General features: G+C 70.8%; 1 protein-coding gene across 3 annotated transcripts in view; it reads left to right on the top strand.

The window, feature by feature from the left end:
• Positions 1-1199: 1199 nt before the first annotated feature.
• FLNA (filamin A) overlaps positions 1200-25523 on the top strand; it is a 34945-nt gene continuing 10621 nt past the window's right edge. The window contains exons 1-29 of one of the 3 annotated variants that reach the window (XM_078850299.1): positions 1200-1584; positions 6113-6361; positions 6649-6746; positions 6987-7134; positions 7497-7615; positions 8285-8362; positions 8494-8656; positions 10440-10640; positions 11286-11423; positions 13606-13729; positions 13995-14131; positions 14685-14878; positions 15171-15284; positions 15616-15759; positions 16427-16550; positions 16904-17064; positions 17762-17852; positions 18107-18276; positions 18866-18983; positions 19283-19545; positions 19845-20442; positions 20788-20961; positions 21057-21219; positions 21372-21532; positions 21734-21904; positions 21993-22116; positions 22344-22500; positions 23136-23325; positions 23513-23536. In XM_078850299.1, coding sequence (XP_078706425.1) covers positions 1224-1584; positions 6113-6361; positions 6649-6746; positions 6987-7134; positions 7497-7615; positions 8285-8362; positions 8494-8656; positions 10440-10640; positions 11286-11423; positions 13606-13729; positions 13995-14131; positions 14685-14878; positions 15171-15284; positions 15616-15759; positions 16427-16550; positions 16904-17064; positions 17762-17852; positions 18107-18276; positions 18866-18983; positions 19283-19545; positions 19845-20442; positions 20788-20961; positions 21057-21219; positions 21372-21532; positions 21734-21904; positions 21993-22116; positions 22344-22500; positions 23136-23325; positions 23513-23536 — 4957 coding nt within the window. In that variant the 5' untranslated portion in view covers positions 1200-1223. The remainder of the gene's footprint in view (positions 1585-6112; positions 6362-6648; positions 6747-6986; positions 7135-7496; positions 7616-8284; positions 8363-8493; positions 8657-10439; positions 10641-11285; positions 11424-13605; positions 13730-13994; positions 14132-14684; positions 14879-15170; positions 15285-15615; positions 15760-16426; positions 16551-16903; positions 17065-17761; positions 17853-18106; positions 18277-18865; positions 18984-19282; positions 19546-19844; positions 20443-20787; positions 20962-21056; positions 21220-21371; positions 21533-21733; positions 21905-21992; positions 22117-22343; positions 22501-23135; positions 23326-23512; positions 23537-25523) is intronic. The other 2 variants (XM_078850301.1, XM_078850300.1) reach the window with 2 other exon arrangements.

Genomic DNA, 25523 nt, shown 5'->3' on the forward strand with positions numbered 1-25523 from the left:
CTCACTCCCGACCCGCAGCCCCTGCTAGCCCAGCCTGGCCCTGCCCCCATGGTCCCATCAGCGCCCCTCACTCCTGACCCGCAGCCCCCTGCCACCGCAGCCCTGCCCCCTCTCCTAGCTCTGCCGGTGCCCCCCACTCCCGACCCACAGGCCCTGCCAGCCCGGCCCCGGGCCCCCCCAGCCCTGCTGGTGCCCCTCACTCCCAACCCGCAGCCCCTGCCAGCCCGGCCCTGAGCCCCCCTCCAGCCCTGCCGGTGCCCCTCACTCCCGACCCGCAGCCCCCTGCCACCCCAGCCCTGCCGGTGCCCCTCACTCCCGACCCGCAGCCCCTGCCAGCCCGGCCCTGAGCCCCCCCCAGCCCTGCCGGTGCCCCTCACTCTCGAGGAGCTGCCCTCTGGGCCCCAATGTTGCACAACCCATGAGGCGTGGGGGGCCGGGAGATGCCCTGCTGTGTCCGGAAGCCTGGGTGGGGCCCTCACTTTCCGCGCGGCCGTTGCGGTTGCTCCCCCCGCAAGCGATATCGAGTCACGGGTCAGGCGCATGCAGGGTTAAGCGCCCAGCCCAAGGCCCCTTTTGCAGCCCGTGGGCCCCGGGAGGGCGCTGTCTGGTCAGTGCCCCACATCTCAGTGCCCCCCAAGCTCTGCGGTGACTGGGGAACCGTCCCGCCCTGCCCCGAGCTCTGCCCCCGCCTGGGTTCTCCTACGGGGGCTGTCACGGAGTTCATTGGGGGGTTACAGACCGGGGCAGGGGCGATGGGGGGGGTGAAAGGCGGGGACCCAGGCGATGGGGGGCGGGCGAGGGACAGGGACCCAGGCGATCGGGGCGGGGCCAGCCCGGGGGGGCCCGGGGGGGCCGGGTCCGCCGCCAGCTCCCCTCCCAACGCAGGAATGCAGCGGGCTGGCGTGTGCGAGCTCGCCCGGCTCCGGCGCCTGGAGGACCTGGGGGAGGGGGAGAAATGCCCCTCCCCCACGGCCGATCTCCTGGGTCCCGAGCCCCGGCCAGCGCGGGGTCCGAGTCACTGGTGCCGGACGTGGCCCTGTCCGTGTGTGGACGTGGGTCAGCGTCTGTGTGGGCGCTGCGGCCCCCGGGGAGGGGAGCCCCGGCCTCCGTGCTGGCCCCCGGCTCCGTGCTGGCCCCCTCGCCCCGCGGACGCCCCCTCGCCCCGCTGACGCCCCCGGCTCCTCCCCAGCTCTGCGCCCCGCCCCGCCCCGCCCCGCCTTATAATGAGCGGCTCCCCGGCGCGGCCGCCCCAGGCCGGCGCGGCGGCGGGCGAGGCGGCGGCGGGCGGCGAGATGCCGGCCACGGAGAAGGACCTGGCGGAGGACGCGCCCTGGAAGAAGATCCAGCAAAACACCTTCACCCGCTGGTGCAACGAGCACCTCAAGTGCGTCCACAAACGCGTGGCCAACCTGCAGGCCGACCTGGCCGACGGGCTGCGGCTCATCGCGCTGCTCGAGGTGCTGAGCCAGAAGAAGCTGGGGCGCAAATACAACCAGCGCCCCACGTTCCGGCAGATGCAGCTGGAGAACGTGTCGGTGGCGCTGGAGTTCCTGGAGCGCGAGAACATCAAGCTGGTGTCCATCGGTGAGCGCGGGGGGGCTCTGGGGGGTGCCGGGGGGAGAGGGGGGGCTCTGGGGGTGCCGGGGGGAGAGAGGGGGGGCTCTGGGGGGCGGGATGGGGGGTCTGAGGGTGCCGGGGGGAGAGGGGGGGGCTCTGGGGGGCGGGGTGCCGGGGGGAGAGGGGGGGGGCACTGGGGGTGCCGGGGGGAGAGGGGGCTCTGGGGGGCACTGGGGGTGCCGGGGGGGAGAGAGGGGGGCTCTGGGGGGCGGGGTGCCGGGGGAGAGAGGAGGGTCCCGGGGGGCGGGATGGGGGCTCGGGGGGTGCCGGGGGAGAGAGGAGGGTCCCGGGAGGCGGGATGGGGGCTCGGGGGGTGCCGGGGGGAGAGAGGAGGGTCCCGGGGGGCGGGATGGGGGCTCTGGGGGTGCCGGGGGGAGAGAGGGGGGGCTCTGGGGGGCGGGATGGGGCTCTGGGGGTGCCGGGGGGAGGGGGGGGCTCTGGGGGTGCCGGGGGGAGAGGGAGGGGGGCTCTGGGGGTGCCGGGGGGAGAGAGGGGGGCTCTGGGGGGCGGGGTGCCGGGGGAGAGAGGAGGGTCCCGGGGGGCGGGATGGGGGCTCGGGGGTGCCGGGGGGAGAGAGGAGGGTCCCGGGGGGATTGGGGGAGTCCCGGGGTGGCGAGGAGGGGACTATCCCCGAAGGGAGGGATGGGGTCCGCTGGAGAGGCAGGGGGGGCTGGCCCCGAGGCGGGGCGCTGCTGCGGCGGGGGCTTGGGGCCTCTTAGCTCTGCAGGCAAAGGGGCTGCTGGGGGGCTGGTCCCCCCCCCGGGCCCTGGGATACTAGCGCCGTCTTCGCGTGGGAGGCAGGGAGGGAGCCCTGGGTCTCTGCATGGGGGGCGAGCTGGGGCGGGGGGCCCCGCACAGCGGCTGCTCCTGACTGAGGCTCCTAGCGATGGTGCGGGCGGGGTGGGGGTATCTGGGGGCCCAGCAGCCTGGCTCCCTGTGGGGCTGGGGGGGGGGAAGAGCAGGAAAAGGGAGCGATTCCTAGGTGGGGGGCCCATCCCGAGCTTAGCCCCCCAACCTCCCGTGGGACGCTTCCCCCCTCCTCGCCATGTGATGGGCGGCTCCCTGGACCTTCTCCCCACGGAGCTCGGGCTTGGGGCTCTGAGATGGGGCAGGAGGCAGTTGGGGGTGTAGATACCTCCTCTGTGACCACGGCGTGGGGCAGCCCCGGGCCTAAAGGTCTGCAGCTGCCCCCTACATGGGCAAGACCAATTCGCTTCTCACTAGATGGTCCCGGCCCGACTGGAGGGGTCGGGGTCGGGGGGAGCCCAGGGCTGGGCTCCCAGGGGGCTGCGGGCCGGGGGTGAGGGGCACAGGCCGGGCTGTGGGCCTGGGGGGGAGGGGAGCCTCCCGTACGCAGCCTGTAACAAAGGCTGGGGGGCGGGTCTGTTTCTCATCCCAGGAATGTGCTGTTCACCCCGGCCAGGCTGGGCTCGGCGGAAGGAAGGGGGCTGGAGGACGCGGGGGGGGGGGCGCCTCGTTGGGCCCCCTGATCCGGCAGCTCAGGGGAGCTGTGGGCACGAACAGAGAACTAGGGCCTGGGGAACGCGGGGCCCCTTGCCAGAGCCCTTACCCTGGGGTATGGGCTGGGCCCAGCTCGGGGGGCTGACTGGGAAAGCCGAGGAATTAAAGCTTCCCCCAAGGTGCTGGCTATGGGGGGGGGGGGTCTGTGCAGAAGGTGGGGCATGGCCACCTACTGCAGGGGGGGTCCCTCAGAGTAAGATCCATCTGGACACTGTAGGGGACATCCATGGGGGGGTCATCGGCCTCTAAAGGCCACTGAGGGGAATTGAGGGGCACCGGCGGGGCTGGGGGGAGCCCAGGGCCGGGCTGGCAGGGGCTGCGGGTCGGGAGTGAGGGGCACCGGCGGGGCTGGGGGGAGCCCAGGGCCGGGCTGGCAGGGGCTGCGGTTCGGGAGTGAGGGGCACCGGCGGGGCTGGGGGGAGCCCAGGGCCGGGCTGGCAGGGGCTGCGGGTCGGGAGTGAGGGGCACCGGCGGGGCTGGGGGGAGCCCAGGGCCGGGCTGGCAGGGGCTGCGGGTCGGGAGTGAGGGGCACCGGCGGGGCTGGGGGGAGCCCAGGGCCGGGCTGGCAGGGGCTGTGGGTCGGGAGTGGGGGGGCACCGGCTGGTGGGTTAGCAGGGGACACAGATTCTGGCTGGGGGTGGCTCTTTTGCCCTGGTGGGGATGGGGGAGGAGCTGCTGGTCAGAGGGGGGATTTTCCCATCTCCACCCTAAGGCCATGCCCAGGGTCCTGGCTGTGGGGGTACCCCATGATTTCTCCCCCGCCCAGCTGGCCCTGTCCCCCCCCCCAAAAAAAAAACCCTCGTGGCTTGAAGCTGCATCTTCAGTAGAGAAGATATTGGGGGGAGGGACTAGATCGGAGCCGGGAGGGTTCCTTTCTGGGAAGTTCCCCCCCCATCCCCCAATAGACCCAACAGTGAGTCACTGACCAGACACACAGCCCTGGGGCTGGCATGAAATGGCAAGGATGAGACACACACACACCCCGGGGGGGGGCAGGGCTGGGCTGGCAGGGGCTGCGGGTTGGGAGTGAGGGGCACCGGAAGAGCTGGGGGGTGAGGGGCAGGGCCAGGGGCTGTGGGTCAGGAGTGAGGGGCACCAGCGGGGCAGGGGCTGTGGGTCAGGAGTGAGGGGTGCCGACAGGGCTGCAGGTCGGGAGTGAGGGGCACCGGCAGAGCTGAGGGGTGGGGGACAGGGCCGGGGGCTGTGGGTCAGGAGTGAGGGGCGCCGGTGGGGCTGGGGGGTGCAGGGGCTGCGGGTCGGGAGTGAGGGGCGCTGTTCCTGCTTGGAGTAGGAGTAACTGTCCCAGCCTGGGAACTCCCTGCTCTCATTCAGGGCCTGGGCTGGGGGGGGGGCAGGATGTTGGGGGTGGGGCCTGGGGGTGTCCCCTCCCCAGCGCTGGGGGGCTGCAGGATCCTGGCGGCCACTCCATATAAGGCTAAAAAATGTTAGAGCATCGGGCGGAGCCTGCGGGAATGGGGGGGGGAGGGGCGGGTCATCCCCTAAAATGGGGGGGGAAGATTCTGGGAGGATCCCCTCCCCCCATGTGTGCTGGGGGGGATGGGCCAGGACACCCCGGGCCTGGGCACAGAACCCCCCGTGTGCTGGGGGACACGGATACCCCATTACCCCTTGGCACTGCGGGACCCCTGCACTGCAATCTGGGGGCTCTGTTCAGCTGGCCTGTGCCCTGGGGGTGCAGGGGGGCCCTCTGTCTGTTGCCCCCCCCAGGGGACAGGCGCAACCAACTTGGGGGTGTTGAGGGGTGACCGTTGCTCTGTGCAGTGCTGTGCTGGGGGGTGGGGGGTTTACAAAGGGCTGGGAGCCCGGATGCCTGGGTTCTGGCCTGGTGCTGGGAGGGGAGTGGGGGCTGGTGGGTCAGAGCAGGGGGCCTGGGACCTTGGTTGGCCCGTGGAGTCCCTCACTCCCGACCCGCAGCCCCTGCTCTTGGGCCCTGGCTCCTGTCCCCGGACGGCGGGGCTGGGCTCTTTCGGCCTCTGTGGGCTCAGCACCCCCCCCATTCCCCTCCCCCTCAGTCTGGGCCCCTCGCCAGGCCAGCCACAGGGTGGGGGAGGGGTCTGGGATGAATGGATTGGGGGCAGCCTGGGAAAGAGTCTTCTCTGGGGCTGGGGAGGGTCCTCTGATGGAAGGGGTCATGGCTGGAACTCTGGTGCCCCTCACTCCCGACCTGCAGCCCCTGCCAGCCCAGCCCCGGGCTTCTCCCAGCCCTGCTGCTGCCCCTCACTCCCGAGCCACAGCCCCGGTTTTTCCTGGGTACCAGGGCGGGGGGCTCAGAGGGGGATTGCTCGGTGCAGGGGAGCATTGGGGGGAATGGGGGGGCTCGGAGAGGGATTGCTCGGTGCAGGGGAGCGTTGGGGGGCTCGGAGAGGGATTGCTCGGTGCAGGGGAGCGTTGGGGGGCTCAGAGAGGGATTGCTCGGTGCAGGGGAGCGTTGGGGGGCTCAGAGGGGGATTGCTCGGTGCAGGGGAGCGTTGGGGGTATGGGGGGGCTCAGAGGGATTGCTCGGTGCAGGGGAGCGTTGGGGGCTCAGAGGGATTGCTTGGCGCAGGGGAGCATTGGGGGGTATGGGGGGCTCGGAGAGGCATTGCTCGGTGCAGGGGAGCGTTGGGGGGAATGGGGGGGCTCAGAGGGATTGCTCGGTGCAGGGGAGTGTTGGGGGGCTCAGAGGGATTGCTCGGTGCAGGGGAGTGTTGGGGGTATGGGGGGGCTCAGAGGCATTGCTCGGTGCAGGGGAGTGTTGGGGGGCTCAGAGGGATTGCTCGGTGCAGGGGAGCGTTGGGGGTATGGGGGGGCTCAGAGGCATTGCTCGGTGCAGGGGAGTGTTGGGGGGCTCGGAGAGGGACTGCTCGGTGCAGGGGGACTTTAGGGGTGGGGTGTGGGTGGCGAGAGGGAGCTAGGGTGGGGGCGGGGTGCCGCTGGTGCCCAGCCCCCCGTGCTGACCCCCATCTACCCGCAGACAGCAAGGCCATCGTGGACGGGAACCTGAAGCTGATCCTGGGCCTGATCTGGACACTGATCCTGCACTATTCCATCTCCATGCCCATGTGGGACGAGGAGGACGATGAGGAGACCAAGAAGCAGACGCCGAAGCAGCGGCTGCTGGGCTGGATCCAGAACAAGCTGCCCGAGCTGCCCATCACCAACTTCAGCAAGGACTGGCAGAGCGGGCGGGCGCTGGGGGCCCTGGTGGACAGCTGTGCCCCGGGTGAGGGGCGCTGGGCCCTGGAGGGGGAGAAGGGGGTGCAGCGGCCGGGGGGAAGAGGCTGCTGGTTCCGGCTCCAGGGCATTGTGGTGTATGGCGTCTGGCCATCGGGGGGGCTTGTGGGGGCAGGGAAGGGAGATTTGGGGGGAGCTCAGGAAGTCGGGGAACCCGGCCCGTCCAGCTGTGCTCCTGCCATGGCCACAGTGCAGCTGTGGGCCCCCTGGGGGCGGCAGCTGGGAGGGCCCCTGATGGGGGGACTCCATGTGCCACTAACTTCCCTGCTCCCCCAGGTCTCTGCCCCGACTGGGACTCGTGGGACGCCAGCAAACCCGTCAACAACGCCCGCGAGGCCATGCAGCAGGCCGACGACTGGCTGGGCATCCCCCAGGTGCGGGGCTGGTGCTGTCCTGAGGGGCGGGGGGGTCTCCTGGAAGGAGGGTGCAGGTGTCTGAGGGCCTGCTGGGGGTGCAGTGTCCTGGCGAAAAGGGGGTACCTTGGGGGTCTGGAGGGGGGTGCAGTGTTCAGGGGATGTGGGGGGGGCTGGGGGTACCTTGGGCTAGAGAGGACGTGGGGAGGCCATAGGGCCATGGTGGCAGTTCTGACACCCCCTCCCCGGTCCCTACGGCAGGTCATCACCCCGGAGGAGATCGTGGACCCCAATGTGGACGAGCACTCGGTCATGACGTACCTGTCCCAGTTCCCGAAGGCCAAGCTCAAGCCGGGTGCCCCCCTGCGCCCCAAGCTGAACCCCAAGAAGGCACGAGCCTATGGCCCTGGTGAGTCCTGGGGGCTAGCCCAGACTGGGGGGGCAGCTCCCCCATGGGCCAGCCTCTCCCTTTGCCCCCCTCTCTGCTGACCCCTCCCTGCTCTTTCTGCTCCCAGGGCAGAGACTCACTTGGGGGCCTGGCCCCCCTCCCTCTTTGGGGCTCTCCAGCCCCCTGCCCCTCCTCACCCCATGGGGCAGAGGCCCCCCCATGGCTGTATCACCATTGCCCCTTCTCAGGGTGCCCCATGGCAGCCTCTCTGCCCCCTCCCGGGCTGACTCTGCCCCCTCCCGGGCTGACTCTGCCCCCTCCCGGGCTGACTCTGCCCCCTCCCGGGCTGACTCTGCCCCCTCCCGGGCTGACTCTGCCCCCAGGTATTGAGCCCACAGGGAACATGGTGAAGAGAAAGGCCGAGTTCACCGTGGAGACCATCAGTGCCGGCCAGGGCGACGTCCTGGTCTACGTGGAGGACCCAGCTGGGCACAGAGAAGAGGTGGGAGCCCAGGGCCAGGCTAGCAGGGGCTGCGGGTCGGGAGTGAGGGGCACCGGCAGGGCTGGGGGGAGCCCAGGGTCAGGCTAGCAGGGGCTGCGGGTCGGGAGTGAGGGGCACCGGCAGGGCTGGGGGGAGCCCAGGGCCGGGCTGGCAGGGGCTGCGGGTCGGGAGTGAGGGGCACCGGCGGGGCTGGGGGGAGCCCGGGGCCGGGCTGGCAGGGGCTGCGGGTCGGGAGTGAGGGGCACCGGCGGGGCTGCAGGGGGGCAGGGCCGGGCTGGCAGGGGCTGCGGGTCGGGAGTGAGGGGCACCGGCGGGGCTGGGGGGAGCCCAGGGCCGGGCTGGCAGGGGCTGCGGGTCGGGAGTGAGGGGCACCGGCGGGGCTGGGGGGAGCCCAGGGCCGGGCTGGCAGGGGCTGCGGGTCGGGAGTGAGGGGCACCGGCGGGGCTGGGGGGAGCCCAGGGCCGGGCTGGCAGGGGCTGCGGGTCGGGAGTGAGGGGCACCGGCGGGGCATGGGGGAGCCCAGGGCCGGGCTGGCAGGGGCTGCGGGTCGGGAGTGAGGGGCACCGGCGGGGCTGGGGGGGGCCCAGGGCCGGGTTGGCAGGGGGCCGTGGGTCAGGAGTGAGGGGTGCTGGTGGGGGGCTCTGGGTCTAATGCTGTTTCTCGCCATAGGCCAAGGTCGTCGCGAACAACGACAAGAACCGAACTTTCTCCGTCTCGTACGTTCCCAAAGTGACAGGGGTCCACAAGGTGAGAATCCCTTGGCTCCTGCCCTCCCGGTCCTGGAGAGAGAACCCAGGAGTCCTGGCTCCCAGCCCCCCCCCAGCTCTGACCACCAGCCCCCCGGAGTCCGGCTCCCGCTGTAACCCCTCTGCCCCCAGGTGACGGTGCTGTTCGCCGGGCAGCACATTGCCAAGAGCCCGTTCGAGGTGACTGTGGGGAAGTCGCTGGGCGACGCCGGGCGGGTGACGGCCCAGGGGCCCGGCCTGGAGCCCACCGGCAACATCGCCAACAAGGTCACCTCCTTCGAGGTCTTCACGGCCGGTGAGTGGGTGGGGGGCTGGGCCGGGAGGGCCCGAGGGGGGCCGGGCCGGGGCTGACCCTTCCCTCCCCCAGCTAGGCGTGGGGGCGAGCGAGGTGGAGCTGGGGGCCCTGTTGGGGGCCGGGGTGACCCCTCCTTCCCCCCCCCCCAGGTGCGGGGGCGGGCGAGGTGGGGCTGGGGGCCCCGTGGGGGCTGGGCTGACCCCTCCTCCCCCCAGGCGCGGGGGCGAGCGAGGTGGAGCTGGGGGCCCTGTTGGGGGCCGGGGTGACCCCTCCTTCCCCCCCCCAGGTGCGGGGGCGGGCGAGGTGGGGCTGGGGGCCCTGTGGGGGCTGGGCTGACCCCTCCTCCCCCCCCAGGTGCGGGGGCGGGCGAGGTGGGGCTGGGGCCTGGGCTGACCCCTCCTCCCCCCCCAGGCGCGGGGGCGGGCGAGGTGGGGCTGGGGGGGCCCTGTGGGGCTGGGCTGACCCCTCCTCCTCCCCCCAGGCGCGGGGGGCGGGCGAGGTGGGGCTGGGGCCTGGGCTGACCCCTCCTCCTCCCCCCAGGCGTGGGGGCGGGCGAGGTGGGGCTGGGGGGGCCCTGTGAGGGCTGGGCTGACCCCACCTCCCCCCAGGCGCGGGGGCGGGCGAGGTGGGGCTGGGGGGGCCCCGTGGGGCTGGGCTGACCCCTCCTCCCCCCAGGCACGGGGGCGGGCGAGGTGGGGCTGGGGGGCCCTGTGAGGGGGGCCCGGGCTGACCCCTCCTCCCCCCAGGCGCGGGGGCGGGCGAGGTGGGACTGGGGGGGCCCTGTGAGGGGGGCCCGGGCTGACCCCTCCTCCCCCCAGGCGCGGGGGCGGGCGAGGTGGGGCTGGGGGGGCCCCGTGAGGGGGGCCCGGGCTGACCCCTCCTCCCCCCAGGCGCGGGGGCAGGCGAGGTGGGGCTGGGGGGGCCCCGTGGGGCCGGGCTGACCCCTCCTCCCCCCAGGCGCGGGGGCGGGCGAGGTGGGGCTGGGGGGGGCCCCGTGGGGCCGGGCTGACCCCTCCTCCCCCCAGGCGCGGGGGCGGGCGAGGTGGGGCTGGGGGGGCCCCGTGGGGCCGGGCTGACCCCTCCTCCCCCCAGGCGTGGGGGCGGGCGAGGCGGGGGCTGGGGGGGCCCCGTGGGCCCGGGCTGACCCCTCCTCCCCCCAGGCGCGGGGGCGGGCGAGGTGGGGCTGGGGCCCGGGCTGACCCCTCCTCCCCCCAGGCGCGGGGGCGGGCGAGGTGGGGCTGGGGCCCGGGCTGACCCCTCCTCCCCCCAGGCGTGGGGGCGGGCGAGGTGGGGCTGGGGGGGCCCCGTGGGGCCGGGCTGACCCCTCCTCCCCCCAGGCGCGGGGGCGGGCGAGGTGGGGCTGGGGGGGCCCCGTGGGGCCGGGCTGACCCCTCCTCCCCCCAGGCGTGGGGGCGGGCGAGGCGGGGCTGGGGGGGCCCCGTGGGGCCGGGCTGACCCCTCCTCCCCCCAGGCGCGGGGGCGGGCGAGGTGGGGCTGGGGCCCGGGCTGACCCCTCCTCCCCCCAGGCGCGGGGGCGGGCGAGGTGGGGCTGGGGCCCGGGCTGACCCCTCCTCCCCCCAGGCGTGGGGGCGGGCGAGGTGGGGCTGGGGGGGCCCCGTGGGGCTGGGCTGACCCCTCCTCCCCCCAGGCGCGGGGGGCGGGCGAGGTGGGGCTGGGGGGGCCCCGTGGGGCTGGGCTGACCCCTCCTCCCCCCAGGCGTGGGGGCGGGCGAGGCGGGGCTGGGGGGGCCCCGTGGGGCCGGGCTGACCCCTCCTCCCCCCAGGCGCGGGGGCGGGCGAGGTGGAGGTGACGGTGGTGGACCCCAGCGGGCGTAAGGGGGCGGTGGACCAGCAGCTGGAGGACAAGGCCGACAGCACCTACCGGTGCTCCTACCGCCCGGGCACCGAGGGCACCTACAGCGTCCACGTGACCTTCGGGGGCACGCCCATCCCCCGCAGCCCCTACACCGTCGCCGTGGGGCAGGGTGAGCACGGGGGCCGGGGCGGGGCGGGGCGGGTCTCCCACAGCGCCCCATGTCTGGGGGGTCTCTGCTGTCTGTCTCTCTCTGCCCCCAGCACAGGGCATCTCGGGGGTTACGCTCACTCTGCCCCAAGGATATGGGGGTTCTCTCTCGCCGCCCCCCGGTAACCCCCCTCTCTCTCCTCTCTCCGCTGCGCTCCCAGCTGTCCTAGCTCTCTCTCTCTCTGTCTGTCTCTCGACGAGCCGCCGTCCCGGATCCTTGGCTGGTGCCCCTCACCCTGGCGCCAGGCCGGCCCGGGGCTAATGGTACTGTGTGATCTCTGGGGCAGGGCGGGGGGTGCGGGCGCTGCCCCTGGGAGGGGGGCTGGGGCCCAGAGAGCCTCCATTCTTGGCGGGGGGTGGCCCTGGACGCCTGGGTCCCCTTTCTCGCTGCCTAGCAAGTAATCCCGGTGCCTGCAGGGGTGGGGGGAACCTGGACACCTGGGTCCTTCTCGCACTCTCTCTCTTTTCCCCTGCTGTGCATCACTGTGGAGTGGGAGCCCCGGACGCCTGGGTTCCTCCCTCACTTGAGACTGTAACCCCAATGCCTGGTGGGAGTGGGGGGCACCCAGACGCCTGGGCCCCTCTCACGATTCGTTCCCCCCCCCAGCTTGTAACCCCAGTGCCTGCCGGGCCACGGGGCGGGGGCTGCAGCCCAAGGGGCTCCGGGTGAAGGAGCCGGCGGATTTCAAGGTCTACACAAAAGGTGCCGGCAGCGGAGAGCTCAAGGTCACGGTCAAGGGCCCAAGTGAGTGACACCCCCCCGGGGAGTGGCTGGGGGGTGCAGGAAGCAATGGGGGGGGTGCCCTATGGGGTGGGGGGGCTGCCCCACACTGACCCTGTCTCCCCGCAGAGGGGCCGGAGAGCGTGAAGCAGAAGGATCTGGGGGGTCTGTGGTAGGAGGGGCTGCCCCATGGAGGGGGGGGTCCTGCCCCACTCTGACCCTGTCTCCCCGCAGAGGGGCTGGAGAGCGTGAAGCGGTAGGATCTGGGGGGTCTGTGGTAGGAGGGGCTGCCCCACGGAGGGGGGGGTCCTGCCCCACTCTGACCCTGTCTCCCCGCAGAGGGGCCGGAGAGCGTGAAGCAGAAGGATCTGGGGGGTCTGTGGTGGGAGGGGCTGCCCCACGGAGGGGGGGGTCCTGCCCCACTCTGACCCTGTCTCCCCGCAGAGGGGCTGGAGAGCGTGAAGCGGTAGGATCTGGGGGGTCTGTGGTAGGAGGGGCTGCCCCATGGAGGGGTGGGTCCTGCCCCACTCTGACCCTGTCTCCCCGCAGAGGGGCCGGAGAGCGTGAAGTGGTAGGATCTGGGGGGTCTGTGGTAGGAGGGGCTGCCCCACGGAGGGGGGGGGTCCTGCCCCACTCTGACCCTGTCTCCCCGCAGAGGGGCTGGAGAGCGTGAAGCGGTAGGATCTGGGGGGTCTGTGGTAGGAGGGGCTGCCCCATGGAGGGGGGGGGTCTGCCCCACACTGACCCTGTGTCCCCGCAGAGGGGCCGGAGAGTGTGAAGCAGAAGGATCTGGGGGGTCTGTGGTAGGAGGGGCTGCCCCATGGAGGGGGGGGGGTCTGCCCCACACTGACCCTGTGTCCCCGCAGAGGGGCCGGAGAGCGTGAAGCGGTAGGAGGGGCTGCCCCAATGAGGGGGGGGTCTGCCCCACACTGACCCTGTCTCCCCGCAGAGGGGCCGGAGAGCGTGAAGCAGAAGGATCTGGGGGGTCTGTGGTAGGAGGGGCTGCCCCATGGAGGGGGGGGGTCTGCCCCACACTGACCCTGTGTCCCTGCAGAGGGGCTGGAGAGTGTGAAGCAGAAGGATCTGGGGGGTCTGTGGTAGGAGGGGCTGCCCCATGGAGGGGGGGGGTCTGCCCCACACTGACCCTGTGTCCCTGCAGAGGGGCCGGAGAGTGTGAAGCAGAAGGATCTGGGGGGTCTGTGGTAGGAGGGGCTGCCCCAATGGGGGGGGGGGTCTGCCCCACACTGACCCTGTCTCCCCGCAGAGGGGCCGGAGAGCGTGAAGCAGAAGGATCTGGGGGGTCTGTGGTAGGAGGGGCTGCCCCACGGAGGGGGGGGTCCTGCCCCACTCTGACCCTGTCTCCCCGCAGAGGGGCCGGAGAGCGTGAAGTGGTAGGATCTGGGGGGTCTGTGGTAGGAGGGGCTGCCCCATGGAGGGGGGGGGTCTGCCCCACACTGACCCTGTGTCCCTGCAGAGGGGCTGGAGAGTGTGAAGCAGAAGGATCTGGGGGGTCTGTGGTAGGAGGGGCTGCCCCATGGAGGGGGGGGGTCTGCCCCACACTGACCCTGTGTCCCTGCAGAGGGGCCGGAGAGTGTGAAGCAGAAGGATCTGGGGGGTCTGTGGTAGGAGGGGCTGCCCCATGGAGGGGGGGGGTCTGCCCCACACTGACCCTGTGTCCCTGCAGAGGGGCCGGAGAGTGTGAAGCAGAAGGATCTGGGGGGTCTGTGGTAGGAGGGGCTGCCCCAATGAGGGGGGGGTCTGCCCCACACTGACCCTGTGTCCCTGCAGAGGGGCCGGAGAGTGTGAAGCAGAAGGATCTGGGGGGTCTGTGGTGGGAGGGGCTGCCCCAATGAGGGGGGGGTCTGCCCCACACTGACCCTGTGTCCCTGCAGAGGGGCTGGAGAGTGTGAAGCAGAAGGATCTGGGGGGTCTGTGGTAGGAGGGGCTGCCCCATGGAGGGGGGGGGTCTGCCCCACACTGACCCTGTGTCCCTGCAGAGGGGCCGGAGAGTGTGAAGCAGAAGGATCTGGGGGGTCTGTGGTGGGAGGGGCTGCCCCAATGAGGGGGGGGGTCTGCCCCACACTGACCCTGTCTCCCCGCAGAGGGGCCGGAGAGCGTGAAGCAGAAGGATCTGGGGGGTCTGTGGTGGGAGGGGCTGCCCCAATGAGTGGGGGGTCTGCCCCACACTGACCCTGTCTCCCCGCAGAGGGGCCGGAGAGCGTGAAGCAGAAGGATCTGGGCGACGGGGTTTTTGCCTTCGAGTATTTCCCCACCCTGCCCGGGAACTACACCGTCACCGTCACCTGGGGGGGGCAGCAAGTGCCACGCAGGTGAGCGCCCCGTGGGCTGCTGGGGGGGGAGGCATGGGGCTGCAGGGGGCCTGGTGCATGCTGGGATGTCTGGGGTCAGGATGCCCCGGAGCACGCTGCGGGGGCCGGGTGGGGAGCTGGGTGATGCCCCCATGCAAGCTGGGGGGGGGGGGTGCGAAGTGCCTGGTGCATGCGATCCCCTTGGGGGGAGGGACCAAGGGGGGGCACGGTGCCCATGGGGATCCCGTTGTGACCTGCCCGGCCTTCCCCCCTCTCCACCCCCCAGCCCATTCGAGGTGAAGGTCGGCCCCGAGTGCGGCAGCCAGAAGGTCCGGGCCTGGGGGCCGGGGCTGGAGGGCGGCGTGGTCGGCAAGTCGGCCGACTTCGTGGTGGAGGCCATCGGGGACGACGTGGGCACGCTGGGTGAGGGGGGAGTCGGGGGAGCGGGGAGCTGGTGGGGGGCTTAGTCGGGGGAGCGGGGAGCTGGTGGGGGGCTGAGTCGGGGGAGCGGGGAGCTGGTGGGGGGCTGAGTCGGGGGAGCGGGGAGCTGGTGGGGGGCTGAGTCGGGGGAGCGGGGAGCTGGGTGGGGGGCTGAGTCGGGGGAGCTGAGTCGGGTGGGGGGAGTTGGCTTCCCCAATCTTGGTCCCACCCGGGAAGTTTGGGTGTGGGGGGTCGGGGAAATGCTGGGGAGTCATGGGGGGGAGGCTGCGAGGGGTCTTCAGTCTTGGTCGGGGGGCTGGTTGCTCACAGCAGGGCCCTCAGATCTCAATTGGGGTGGCAGGGATTTGGGTGCTGCCGGGGTCCCCATCTTGGGGTGGGGCTGCAAGGTGGGGAGGGCTGGGCATTCACTGGTACCCCACCCCCACGGAGGTGTGGAGGGGCTGGTCTCCCCCTGGGGGTGCGGAGCTGGGGGCCCCCGTGCGGGGGCCGGTGGAGGGGCTGCCAGCCCTGGTCTCACGCCCCCCGCGCCCCCCAGGGTTCTCGGTGGAGGGCCCCTCCCAGGCCAGGATCGAGTGCGACGACCGGGGCGACGGCTCGTGTGACGTGCGCTACTGGCCCCAGGAGCCGGGGGACTACGCCGTGCACGTTCTCTGCAACGGGGACGACATTCGCCACAGCCCCTTCATGGCCGAGATCCGCCCCGCCCCGCGCGACCTGCACCCCGAGAAGGTACCGCCCGCCGGGGTGGGGCGGGCCCCCGGCTCTGGGAGGGGAGCGGGGCTGGGAGCCCGGACTCCTGGGTCCTCTCCCCGGCTCTGGGAGGGGAGCGGGGCTGCTGGTTAGAGCAGGCGGGTCTGGGAGCCCGGACTCCTGGGTTCTCTCCCCGGCTCTGGGAGGGGAGCAGGGCTGGGAGCCCGGACTCCTGGGTTCTCTCCCCGGCTCTGGGAGGGGAGTGGGGTCTCGTGCTGGGATTGGGGCTGACATGAAGGCAGGGTCTCCTCTCACCCATGGCCCCCCACAGGTGAAGGCCCACGGGCCTGGGCTGGAGAAAACCGGGGTCGCCATCAACAAACCAGCCGAGTTCATGGTGGACGCCAAGAACGGCGGGAAGGCCCCTCTCAAGGTCCAGGTGCAGGTGAGGAGGGGGGGGCGCCAGGTGGGGGTGGCCTGGGGCTGGGGGGTGACCCAGGGCTGGGGCAGGTCAGCGTTGCTGGGTGCAGACGGGGTGGCTGGGTGCATCCTGGCGGAGGTGCCAAGTGGGGAACTGGGGGCTTGACCCCACTCTGCCCCCAAGATGTGGAGGGCACCCGAGGGTGGGAGGCTGGGGGCCGGCTGGCGGCTGACCTGCTCTGCCCCCCCCCGGGGAGGAAGTGGGGGCCGGCTGGTGGCTGCCCTGCCTTGCCCCACTCCCCGGGGAGGAGGAGGAAGGGGGGGCTGGGGGGCCGGCTGACCCGCTCTGCCCCCAGGATGCGGGGGGCGCCCCGGTGGACGTGGCGGTGAAGGACAATGGCAACGGCACCTACAGCTGCTCCTACGTGCCCAAGAAGCCGGTGAAGCACACGGCCATGGTGTCCTGGGGGGGCGTCAACATCCCCAACAGCCCCTACCGCGTGAGTGCCCGGGGGGGGCCCCACGGGGGGCCGGGGCTGGGGGGCGTGTCCCACAATGCACCAGGGCGGGGGGGGGTGCCCATAGCAGCAGCTTGGGCCTAGTGATCCCAGGCCAGGGCTTGACGATACAGGGATTTTCTCCCATAATGCAGTGGGCTGGGGGGGAAGCGGGGGGGTCCCAGGGTGCGCTGGGCTGGGGGGGACTTAGCCGTGGTAACAGGTTGGGCCGGGCGATCCCAGGCCTTGGCGGGCAGGGAGCCTCTGGGCCGAACTGCGCCGGAGGCTGGGGGCCAGTGACCCCGCCAGGCCTGCCGCCGGGGGGGGACACGTGCTGAAATAGCCCCCCACGGTGTCTGCCTCCCACTGCATGGGACCCTGGGGCAGCCCGGACACTTGGGTTCTCCCCCGGCTCTGGGAGGGGAGTGGGATCTGGTGGTCGGAGCAGGGGGGCTGGGAGCCAGGACGCCTGGGTTCTCTCCAGCTGTGGGGGGGAGGGCGGTGTGTGCATCACCCCAGCAATAGGCATTATAATGTGAAGCCCCCCCCCTCACCCCCCCGGACCCTGCAGCTGGGGCCTCCTGTTCCCCTTCCCTCTCGGGGGTGTTGACTGCGGGTGAAGAGCTCGGGGGGAGGGGGACACCCCGTCTGACCTGTCCCTTCCCCCCAGGTGAACGTGGGGGCCGGCAGCCACCCCCACAAGGTGAAGGTGTACGGCCCCGGTGTGGCCAAGACTGGGCTCAAGGCCCACGAACCCACCTACTTCACCGTGGACTGTGCCGAGGCCGGGCAGGGTGAGTGCCGGGGGGGGCTCTGGGGCGGGTGGGAGCTGAGGGCAGGCTGGGGGCTCTGGTGGGGGGTGGGAGCTGCTCGGGTGTTGGCAGCTGGGGGGGGCCTCTGGGGGAGTGGGAGGGCTGTGGGCAGACGAGGGGGATGTGGGAGCTGGAAGGGCTCAGGGGGGCGTGGGAGGTTGGGGACAGGCTGGGGGGTGGGAGCCAGGGGGCTCTAGTGGGTCTCCCTGCGCCCACCACCTGGGGAGTTGGGGGGGTGATTTGAGGGTGACCCGGGCGTGGCAGAGGTCGGTGGGGTGCATGGCAGGGGGGGCCGTGGGGGGAGCTGACAGCTCTGCCGGTCCCCCCACCCCCAGGTGACGTGAGCATCGGGATCAAGTGCGCCCCGGGCGTGGTGGGGCCGGCCGAGGCCGACATCGACTTTGATATCATCCGCAATGACAACGACACGTTCACCGTGCGGTACACGCCCCGTGGGCCTGGCACCTACACCATCATGGTGCTCTTCGCCGACCAGGTCAGCGGGGGGTGCCACGGGGTCCCCGGGCCGTGCTCTGACCTGCTCCCCACGAAGCCGGGCAGGACTCTGGGGGAGGCTGCTCCCCGAGAGGAGACTCCCCCAGTCTGCAGGACACAGCTCCCCCGGCTTCCCCCTTCCTGGGTCTGACTCCAGCCTCCTCTGCCCCTCCGGGCGCTTCCCACAGCCAGTCTGCCCAGGCGGGGTCCTGGGGGGCCAGACGGCCCTGCCCCCCAGAGGTGACTCTCGGGCAGCGTGTAGAAGAGAGTTTGGTAGCACAGAAATCGGTGACTTTCAGCCAAGCCCATCTTGGGGAGTCCCGGGCCAGATGGCCTGGACTCCCCCTCTTCCAGTCCCCCAAGCAGACTGCCAGCTTCCAGTGACCCCCACCTCCAGATGGCCTGGACTCCCACCCATGGCTGCTCCTCCTCTTTGTCCTGCTTGGTCACCCCCCTCCTGGGTCTCCGGTTACATACCTGCAGCCTCCCCTGTACCCAGTTCCCACTGGTGCAGTACATGGGGAAACTGAGGTACACACCGTATTCGTATAGGACAGTAAGACTCTCACATACAACACAACCAGATGAAGCAGTGAGGGGGCTCATTGCAGAGGGGGGCTGTCCCGCTCAGGGTGGCAGAGGGGTGTGAGGTGGGGCCCACAGCTTCACGGTCCTCTGACTCCCTGCTACGTCCTTAGGCCACCCCCACCAGCCCCATCCGCATCAAGGTGGACCCATCCCATGACGTCAGCAAGGTCAAGGCCGAAGGGCCTGGGCTGAACCGGACTGGTGAGATTGGGGGGAAGGGGGCTGGTCTGGGCAACGGAGGAAATTCTGTCTTGGTGTGGGGCATGGAGGGGGAAGGGGGGGCGGCGCGGGCAGCGGAGGGGGAAGGGGGGCAGCGTGGGGGATGGAGGGGGAAGGGGGGGCGGTGCGGGGGAAGGGGCGGCGCGGGCAGCGGAGGGGGATGGAGGGGGAAGGGGTCAGCGGAGGGGAATGGAGGGGAAATACAGCCACTGACCCCCATGGGCTCCCCCCGGCAGGCGTGGAACTGGGCAAGCCCACTCACTTCACGGTGAACGCCAAGGCGGGGGGCCGGGCGCCCCTGGACGTGCAGTTCACCGGCCCGGCCAAGGGCGAGGCGGTGCGGGACTCGGAGGTGATCGACAACCACGACGGGACCCACACGGTGAAATACACCCCTGTGCAGCAGGTACGAGGGGAGGCCCCGACTCCATCCCCCCGAGCTGGCAGGGCATGGGTCTCCGGGGGCCCCCTCTCCCCAGGTCTGGGGTTGGGCTCCGTTTTCCCCTTGCAGGGTGTCCCAGCCTCGGGCGCTCTCAGCTCTGTATGGCCCTTGGGAGGAGCCCCCTCCGGTGTGACAGCCCTTCTAGGGGTTCGCTCTCTCAGGGGGGTTAAACTCTGAGCCCCACTGGCACCTGGGACTGCACCTATCTGAGCCTCCAGCAGCCTGGCTTTGCCGTGGGCCCCCTCAGGGAGTCCCCTCGCTCTGGTCTCTGCTGCCTTTGGGGGTGAGGGCCCCGATGTGTGCCCCCTCCCCGACCTCTAGCCTGCAGGGACTTTCAGCCAACGTCACACAGAGGGTTGCCCCGGCCATCAGTGGCCAGGCTACAGAGTGACCGGCCACTGTCTGCGCCTGTCGCAGTCACACCCACCCTCTAGGGGTTGCTGTGATGGTCACACCTTCATCCCACCACTGAGAGACTTGAGTAACACACAGGGAAACTGAGGCACACGGTGTTCAGAGAAAACTACACCAACCTTCCCGCTTCATCACACAGGGTAACCTGGGTGTGGCTGTGACCTACGGCGGAGACCACATCCCCAAAAGCCCCTTCAGCGTGGGCGTGGCCCCCAGCCTGGACCTCAGCAAGATCAAGATCACTGGCCTGGCTGACAGTGCGTACCCAGGCAGGGAGGGCTGGGCCTCCTGACCCAGCTAAGGGGACAAACACAGTGCTGGGGGGCTAGAGGGAGGAGCTGGGGGGTCGAGCCTGTCCCATGCCAGGCTGCAGCTAAGAGGGCGAGTGCGGTGCTAGGGGGCCTGGGAAAACTTGTCTCCTCTACGGAGCGGCGACATCGGACAGCAGGCGGGGTGGGGGTCCCCAGTGGGGCAGATGGGGCCTGGCCGTGGGGAGGGGCCTAGGGGGCTGGAGACAGACCCAGCCCCGGGCTCACAGCTCTCCCTCTCTGTGCAGAAGTTGAGGCGGGCAAGGACCAGGAGTTCACAGTCAAGTCCAAGGGGGCCGGCGGGCAGGGCAAGGTGGCCGCCAAGATCACGGGGCCGGCGGGCAAGTCGGTCCCGTGCAAAGTGGAGCCGGGCCTGAGCCCCGACAACAACGTGGTGAAATTCATCCCCCGCGAGGAGGGGCCCTACGAGGTGCAGGTGACCTATGATGGAGCCCCCGTGCCCGGCAGTCCCTTCCCCGTGGAGGCCGTGCCCCCCACCAACCCCTCCAAGGTAGGTGTCCCCTGCTGCCGTCCCCCCGCCATGGGCAGCCCTGCTGGGGGGACCTGGGAGCCGGGGGTGGGACATCCCACGGCCATTGGCTGGGGGACTAGAGTCCTTCCCCGTCCATAGGTGAAGGCTCGGGGGAGGTGGGTGGGGGTCTGTGCTGGGGCAGACAGTTACCTGGCGAGATGGGCATGGGGCAGGGCCTTAGCAAGGCGGTCGGGGAGGTGCCCGGCGAGGTGGGCGGGGGGCTACAGTGGACGGGCACCAAGCCAGCTCAGGGCCCCTCACCCTCCCTCTCCCCACAGGTGAAGGCCTACGGGCCGGGGCTGCAGGGCGGACAGGCCGGCTCGCCTGCCCCGTTCACCATTGACACGAAGGGGGCCGGCACGGGGGGCCTGGGGCTGACCGTGGAGGGTCCCTGTGAGGCCAAGATCGAGTGCCTGGACAACGGAGACGGCACCTGCTCAGTCTCCTACCTGCCGACGGAGCCTGGCGACTACAACATCAACATCCTGTTCGCGGGCGCCCACGTGCCCGGCTCGCCCTTCCGGGCGGCCGTCCGGCCCCGCTTTGACCCCTCCAAGGTGACCTGCTCGGGGCCGGGGCTGGAGCGGGCCACGGCCGGCCAGACGGGCCAGTTCCACGTGGACTGCTCGCGGGCCGGCAGCGCCGAGCTCACCATCGAGATCATCTCGGAGGGCGGGGCACAAGCCGAAGTGCGGGTAGAGGACAACGGCGACGGGACCTACACCATCGCCTACACCCCCCTCTGCTCCGGCACCTACACCATCACCATCAAGTACGGAGGGCAGCCCGTGCCCCACTTCCCCAGCAAGCTGCTGGTGGGGCCAGCCCTCGACACCTCCGGGGTCAAGGTCTACGGGCCTGGCGTGGAGGGCGAAGGTCAGCAGCGGGCTGGGGGGCCGGGGGGAGCGGCCCGCCATGGAGGGTGAAGCTCGGTGGGGTTGGGGGGCGCTGTGGGGGTAGCAAAGGGGTACGGGGCTGGGATGGGGGGCGATGGTCTGACAGGCACAAGGAGGCAGAGATCAGCTGATGGCGGGCAGGGGTCTGCAGGGGCAAACACCTGGGGTTGGGAGCGATGGGAGGGGGAAGATCTGTGGGCCGGGCATGGGGAAGCGAGGGGCCTGGCGGAGTGGGGTGCAGGGTTAATTCCTGGGGGGCGGCCACAGTGCACGGCGGGGGGGCCCTGCGCCCTGGCCCTTGGCCTGACCCGCCCCCCTGGTGCAGGCGTGTTCCGGGAGGCCACGACCGAGTTCAGTGTTGACGCCCGGGCACTGGGCGCGGCCGGTGGGCCCCACGTGAAGACCCGGGTGTCCAACCCCTCGGGGAACCTGACCGAGGCCTTTGTGCAGGATCGCGGCGACGGCACGTACCATGTGGAGTACACCCCCTACGAGGAGGGTGAGCCGGGGGGACCGGGGCGTGGGGGGAGGGGAAACGGGGGTGGGACGGAGCCCAGCCCCCCTGACCTCCCTCTTCTCCCGGCCCCCGCGCAGGTGTCCACTCTGTCGACGTGACCTACGACGGGAGCCCTGTGCCCAACAGCCCCTTCCGGGTGCCGGTCACCGAGGGCTGCGACCCCACCCGGGTCCGGGTGCACGGGCCAGGCCTGCAGAGCGGCACCACCAACCAGCCCAATCGCTTCACCGTGGAGACCAGGTGAGGGGCTGGCTCGGGGGGGGTGGCATGGGGGGGCGCCCGTTGGCACCTCTCTGGGGTCCTGGCTCCGGTTCTCTGTCCCTAGTGGCTGAGCCCCATTGTGCTTCTCTCTCATCCGTGTCCTTCCCCCCCCCCCCCCCCCCGACACCCAGGGGTGCTGGCACCGGGGGCCTGGGCCTGGCTGTGGAGGGCCCCTCCGAAGCCAAGATGTCCTGCACTGATAACAAGGACGGCAGCTGCTCGGTGGAATACATCCCCTACGAACCCGGCACGTACAGCCTGAACGTCACCTACGGCGGGCACCAGGTGCCAGGTATGGGGGCTGGGCCGGGGGCAGGGTGTGGGGCTGGGCTGTGGGGCACCAAGGGCTGGGTAAGTGGGCGAAGCTCCTTCTGGCCTGTGGGTGCCCTGCGGGCAGGTGACGTGGGGCTGGGGACGCCCCAGGGGCAGCAGTTAGTGGGGGCAGGGCTGGGGGCTCAGGGCCTCAGTTTCCCCTTATCCTCCCCACTGGCAGGGAGCCCCTTCCAGGTGCCGGTGCACGACGTGGTGGACTCGTCCAAGGTACTGTGCTCAGGACCAGGGCTGACGCCGGGCGTCGTGCGGGCCAGCGTGCCCCAGACCTTCTCCGTCGACGCCAGCCATGCGGGTGTGGCCCCCCTGCAGGTCAAGGTGCAGGGCCCCAAAGGTGAGTGCCTGCTGCTTCGGGGGGGATGGTAAGGGGAAACTGAGGCCCAGCCCAGACCTCCTGAATCCCCGGCATCTCCCTCGCCCAGGTGTGGTGGAGCCGGTGGGGGTGGTGGACAACGCTGACGGCACCCAGACCGTGAGCTACGTGCCCAGCCGGGAGGGGCCTTACAGCATCGCCGTCCATTACGGAGACCAGGAAGTGCCACGCAGGTATGGGGGTGCCGGCGGGGGCTGAGTGCAGGCCAGGGGTGCCCTGTGCTTTTGTGGGCTCAATAGGGGGTGAGGCCAGGGCACCATGCAGAGGAAAGGGGCTGGAGCAGCTGGGTCTGGGCTGGGCGTGGGCATGGGGAGCGGGTGCTGGGGTGGCCATCCAGCAGAGACCTCGCCCCACACCAGGGGGGAGCTGCGTCGGCACTGACCCCCACCCCCTTCTCCAGCCCCTTCAAGGTGAAGGTTCTGCCCACGCACGATGCCAGCAAGGTGAAGGCCAGCGGCCCCGGGCTCAACACCACCGGGGTCCCTGCCAGCCTGCCCGTGGAGTTCACCATTGACGCCAAGGACGCCGGCGAGGGGCTGCTGGCCGTGCAGATCACGGTGAGCGGGGCGGGAGGGGGCTGCTGGGGGGGAGGGGAGTCTGTTCTCTCTTCATCCCCCCCCCCCCGACACCCCCAGGACGCCGGAGAGGGGCTGCTGGCCGTGCAGATCACGGTGAGCGGGGCGGGAGGGGGCTGCTGGGGGGGAGGGGAGTCTGTTCTCTCTTCATCCCCCCCCCCCCCGACACCCCCAGGACGCTGGAGAGGGGCTGCTGGCCGTGCAGATCATGGTGAGCAGGGTGGGCTGCTGGGGGGGGAGGGGAGGGGAGTCTGTTCTCTCTTCATCCCCCCCCCCCCCCGACACCCCCAGGACGCCAGCGAGGGGCTGCTGGCTGTGCAGATTACAGGGAGCAGGAGAGGGCTGCCTGCCGTGGGGGGGCAGTCTGTTCTCTCTTCATCCCCCCAGGACGCCGGCGAGGGGCTGCTGGCCGTGCAGATCACGGTGAGCGGGGCGGGAGGGGGCTGCTGGGGGGGGGAAAGGGAGGGGAGTCTGTTCTCTCTTCATCCCCCCCCGCCCCCCCCAGGACGCCGGCAAGGGGCTGCTGGCCATGCAGATCACGGTGCGCAGGAGAGGGCTGCCTGCCGTGGGGGGGCGGTCTGTTCTCTCTTCATCCCCCTCCCCCTGACGCCCCCCAGGACCCTGAGGGGAAGCCCAAGAAGGCCACGATCCGGGACAACCAGGACGGCACCTACACGGTCTCCTACGTGCCGGACACGACGGGCCGCTACACCATCCTCATCAAATACGGCGGGGACGAGATCCCCTACTCGCCCTACCGCATCCGCGCCCTGCCCGCCGGCGATGCCAGCAAGTGCACGGTCACCGGTGAGCGCCGCGGGGGGCGGGCAGGGGGTGGGCACGGGGCGGGCCGCGCCACCCTCACGCTGCCCCTCACCACCTGCTTCGGCAGCCGCCTCCGGGCCCCGCCACTGCGGGAGGCGGGCGGGGAGCCGCCGGGGTGTGATCCGTGTCTCACTTGACCTTTCCTCGCTTCTCTGCCCCGTCACCGTAGTGTCGATCGGAGGTCACGGGCTAGGTAAGCCAGCCGTTGCACCCACCCCCTCCCTGCATGGTCGCGTGGCCCGGGGCTGCATGGCTTCGGGAGGGAGGGAGGGATGGGTGACCCCCCCTCTCCTGGCAGCAGCTCCGCAGGGGCCCTGTGCACGCCGGCCGTCTCACCCTGCGCCCCACGGCTGACTCCCGCTCCGTAAGGGGGCCTGGGGAAGGCCCCAACGCCAGGATCTGTGACTCTGGAGCTGAGATTCGCAAGGGACCCTCGCAGGGTCCCAGGGCACCCATCGGCGATTCAGCCAGGCAGGGTCCTGCTCCCTTGTGGGGCGAAGCCGCTTCCTTCCCCTTCCAGCCGCCGCCTCCAGGCGCATTCAGGCCTCCCTGGCTTTGGCTTAAAACTTCCTTTTTCACCTTAAAATGCAGCTTCCTCAATCCCTGATTTCCCCAGCCCTGCCCCGCAGGCTGAAAATCATGTCTGCGAGAGGAAATCGGGCCCTTTGACTCAGTGCTGGGGCTTTCTGTTCCTCTCCCCCCGCCCCAGCCTGTCTCCGGGCTGAGATCCTGCCTCGAGCAGAGAGCGTCTGACTCATCTCCGTGGTCGTGCGGGTTGCATGGAGCCGCCCTCGCTGGGTCGTCTCCTCGCAGCTCTTAGCCGCCAAGAGTTTCCTTCCCCGGCATCCCGCGCAGAGACCGGGAACCAGGGCTGCTAAAGCCCGCCATGGAGGTTTGAACCAAAGTTCTTGGCTTTACAAACATGCTCCAGGAGCCGACTATTCAAAGGCTCGGATTGATTTTTCTCTGTGAGGAAACGGAGTCAAACCTGTGCCCAGACAGGCGTTTCAGGGGAGAATGAGCCTCAAGCTGACTGGCAGGGACGTTGCCGGTGGCTGGAGGATGAAGTTTGGGGCCGAAATGAAGCTATTTCGAGTTCTGACTGCGTGGTTTTCGGCGAGCCCAGGGCCAGCCTCCGTTTGCTGAGCTGGAACGAAAGTTTGACCCGGTGCCCCACCCAATTGCTAACCAAACCCCGTCTCGAGCCACCCGCTTTGGGGTTTGCCCCGGGGCTCGGAGCCCCCAAACCTCGCATGCCGAGGGGCCACATCTCCGGGGAGGGGCAGGGACAGCTCTCTGCTTTGCTTTGAAATGTCCGTTTTTCAGCCCAAACCCCGGGACCTCGGGGAGGTCCCACAGACTCCCCCACCCCTGCTCAATGGGCAGGCCCGTCCTGAATGATTGGTGGGGGTCTCTGGCCTCCGAAGGCCCCCCAGGACCTAGAATCCTAGAATATCGGGGTTGGAAGGGACTCAGGAGGTCATCGAGTCCAACCCCCTGCCCAGAGCAGGACCAATCCCCAACTAAATCTTCGCAGCCAGGGCTTGGTCCAGCCTGACCTTAAAAACCTCTCAGGAAGGAGATTCCACCACCTCCCTAGGGAACCCATTCCAGGGCTTCACCACCCTGCTGGTGAAAAAGTTTTTCCTAATATCCAACCTAGACCTCCCACTGTCAGGTTGCTTGCTTGCCAGGGGAGGGGTCAGGTTGGCCTGGGGGTGGGGGGCCGACACCATGCTGCTTTGCTTTGCTGCTGGGGCTTTAACTGCCAGCTTAATGCTCTCCATCCTGGGGGCCGCATGGCACAGGTTGTCCGGTTCTCAGCTGTTTGGGAGGGGGATAGTGGGGGGAGCAATGGGATAGGTCAGGTCTGGGCTGGGATTGGGGCCCCATCACGCTGGGCGCTGCCAGGGATGGGGAGGGGGCTGTGAACCTGGATGGGGGCCAGACGGGAGATCCATGCAGCACGTGGCCTGACAGGGACACCAATCTCAGCTGGCTCATTGCTGCACCCCTCGGGGTGGCCCCCAAGTCTGTCTGGGGATCTATGCAGCTCCTGGCCTGACAGAGCCCTGACCTCGCTCGGTGGGGGCGTCTGCAGGGCTGGGGAGCCCCCCGACTCCCAGAAGGGTCTGTGCAGCGCCTGGCGCGGAGGGGCGCCCTGATCGTGCGGGCGGAAT

This window comes from Lepidochelys kempii, chromosome 23 (assembly GCF_965140285.1).
Source record: "Lepidochelys kempii isolate rLepKem1 chromosome 23, rLepKem1.hap1, whole genome shotgun sequence".
In the NCBI taxonomy this organism is placed as follows: Eukaryota; Metazoa; Chordata; order Testudines; family Cheloniidae; genus Lepidochelys; species Lepidochelys kempii.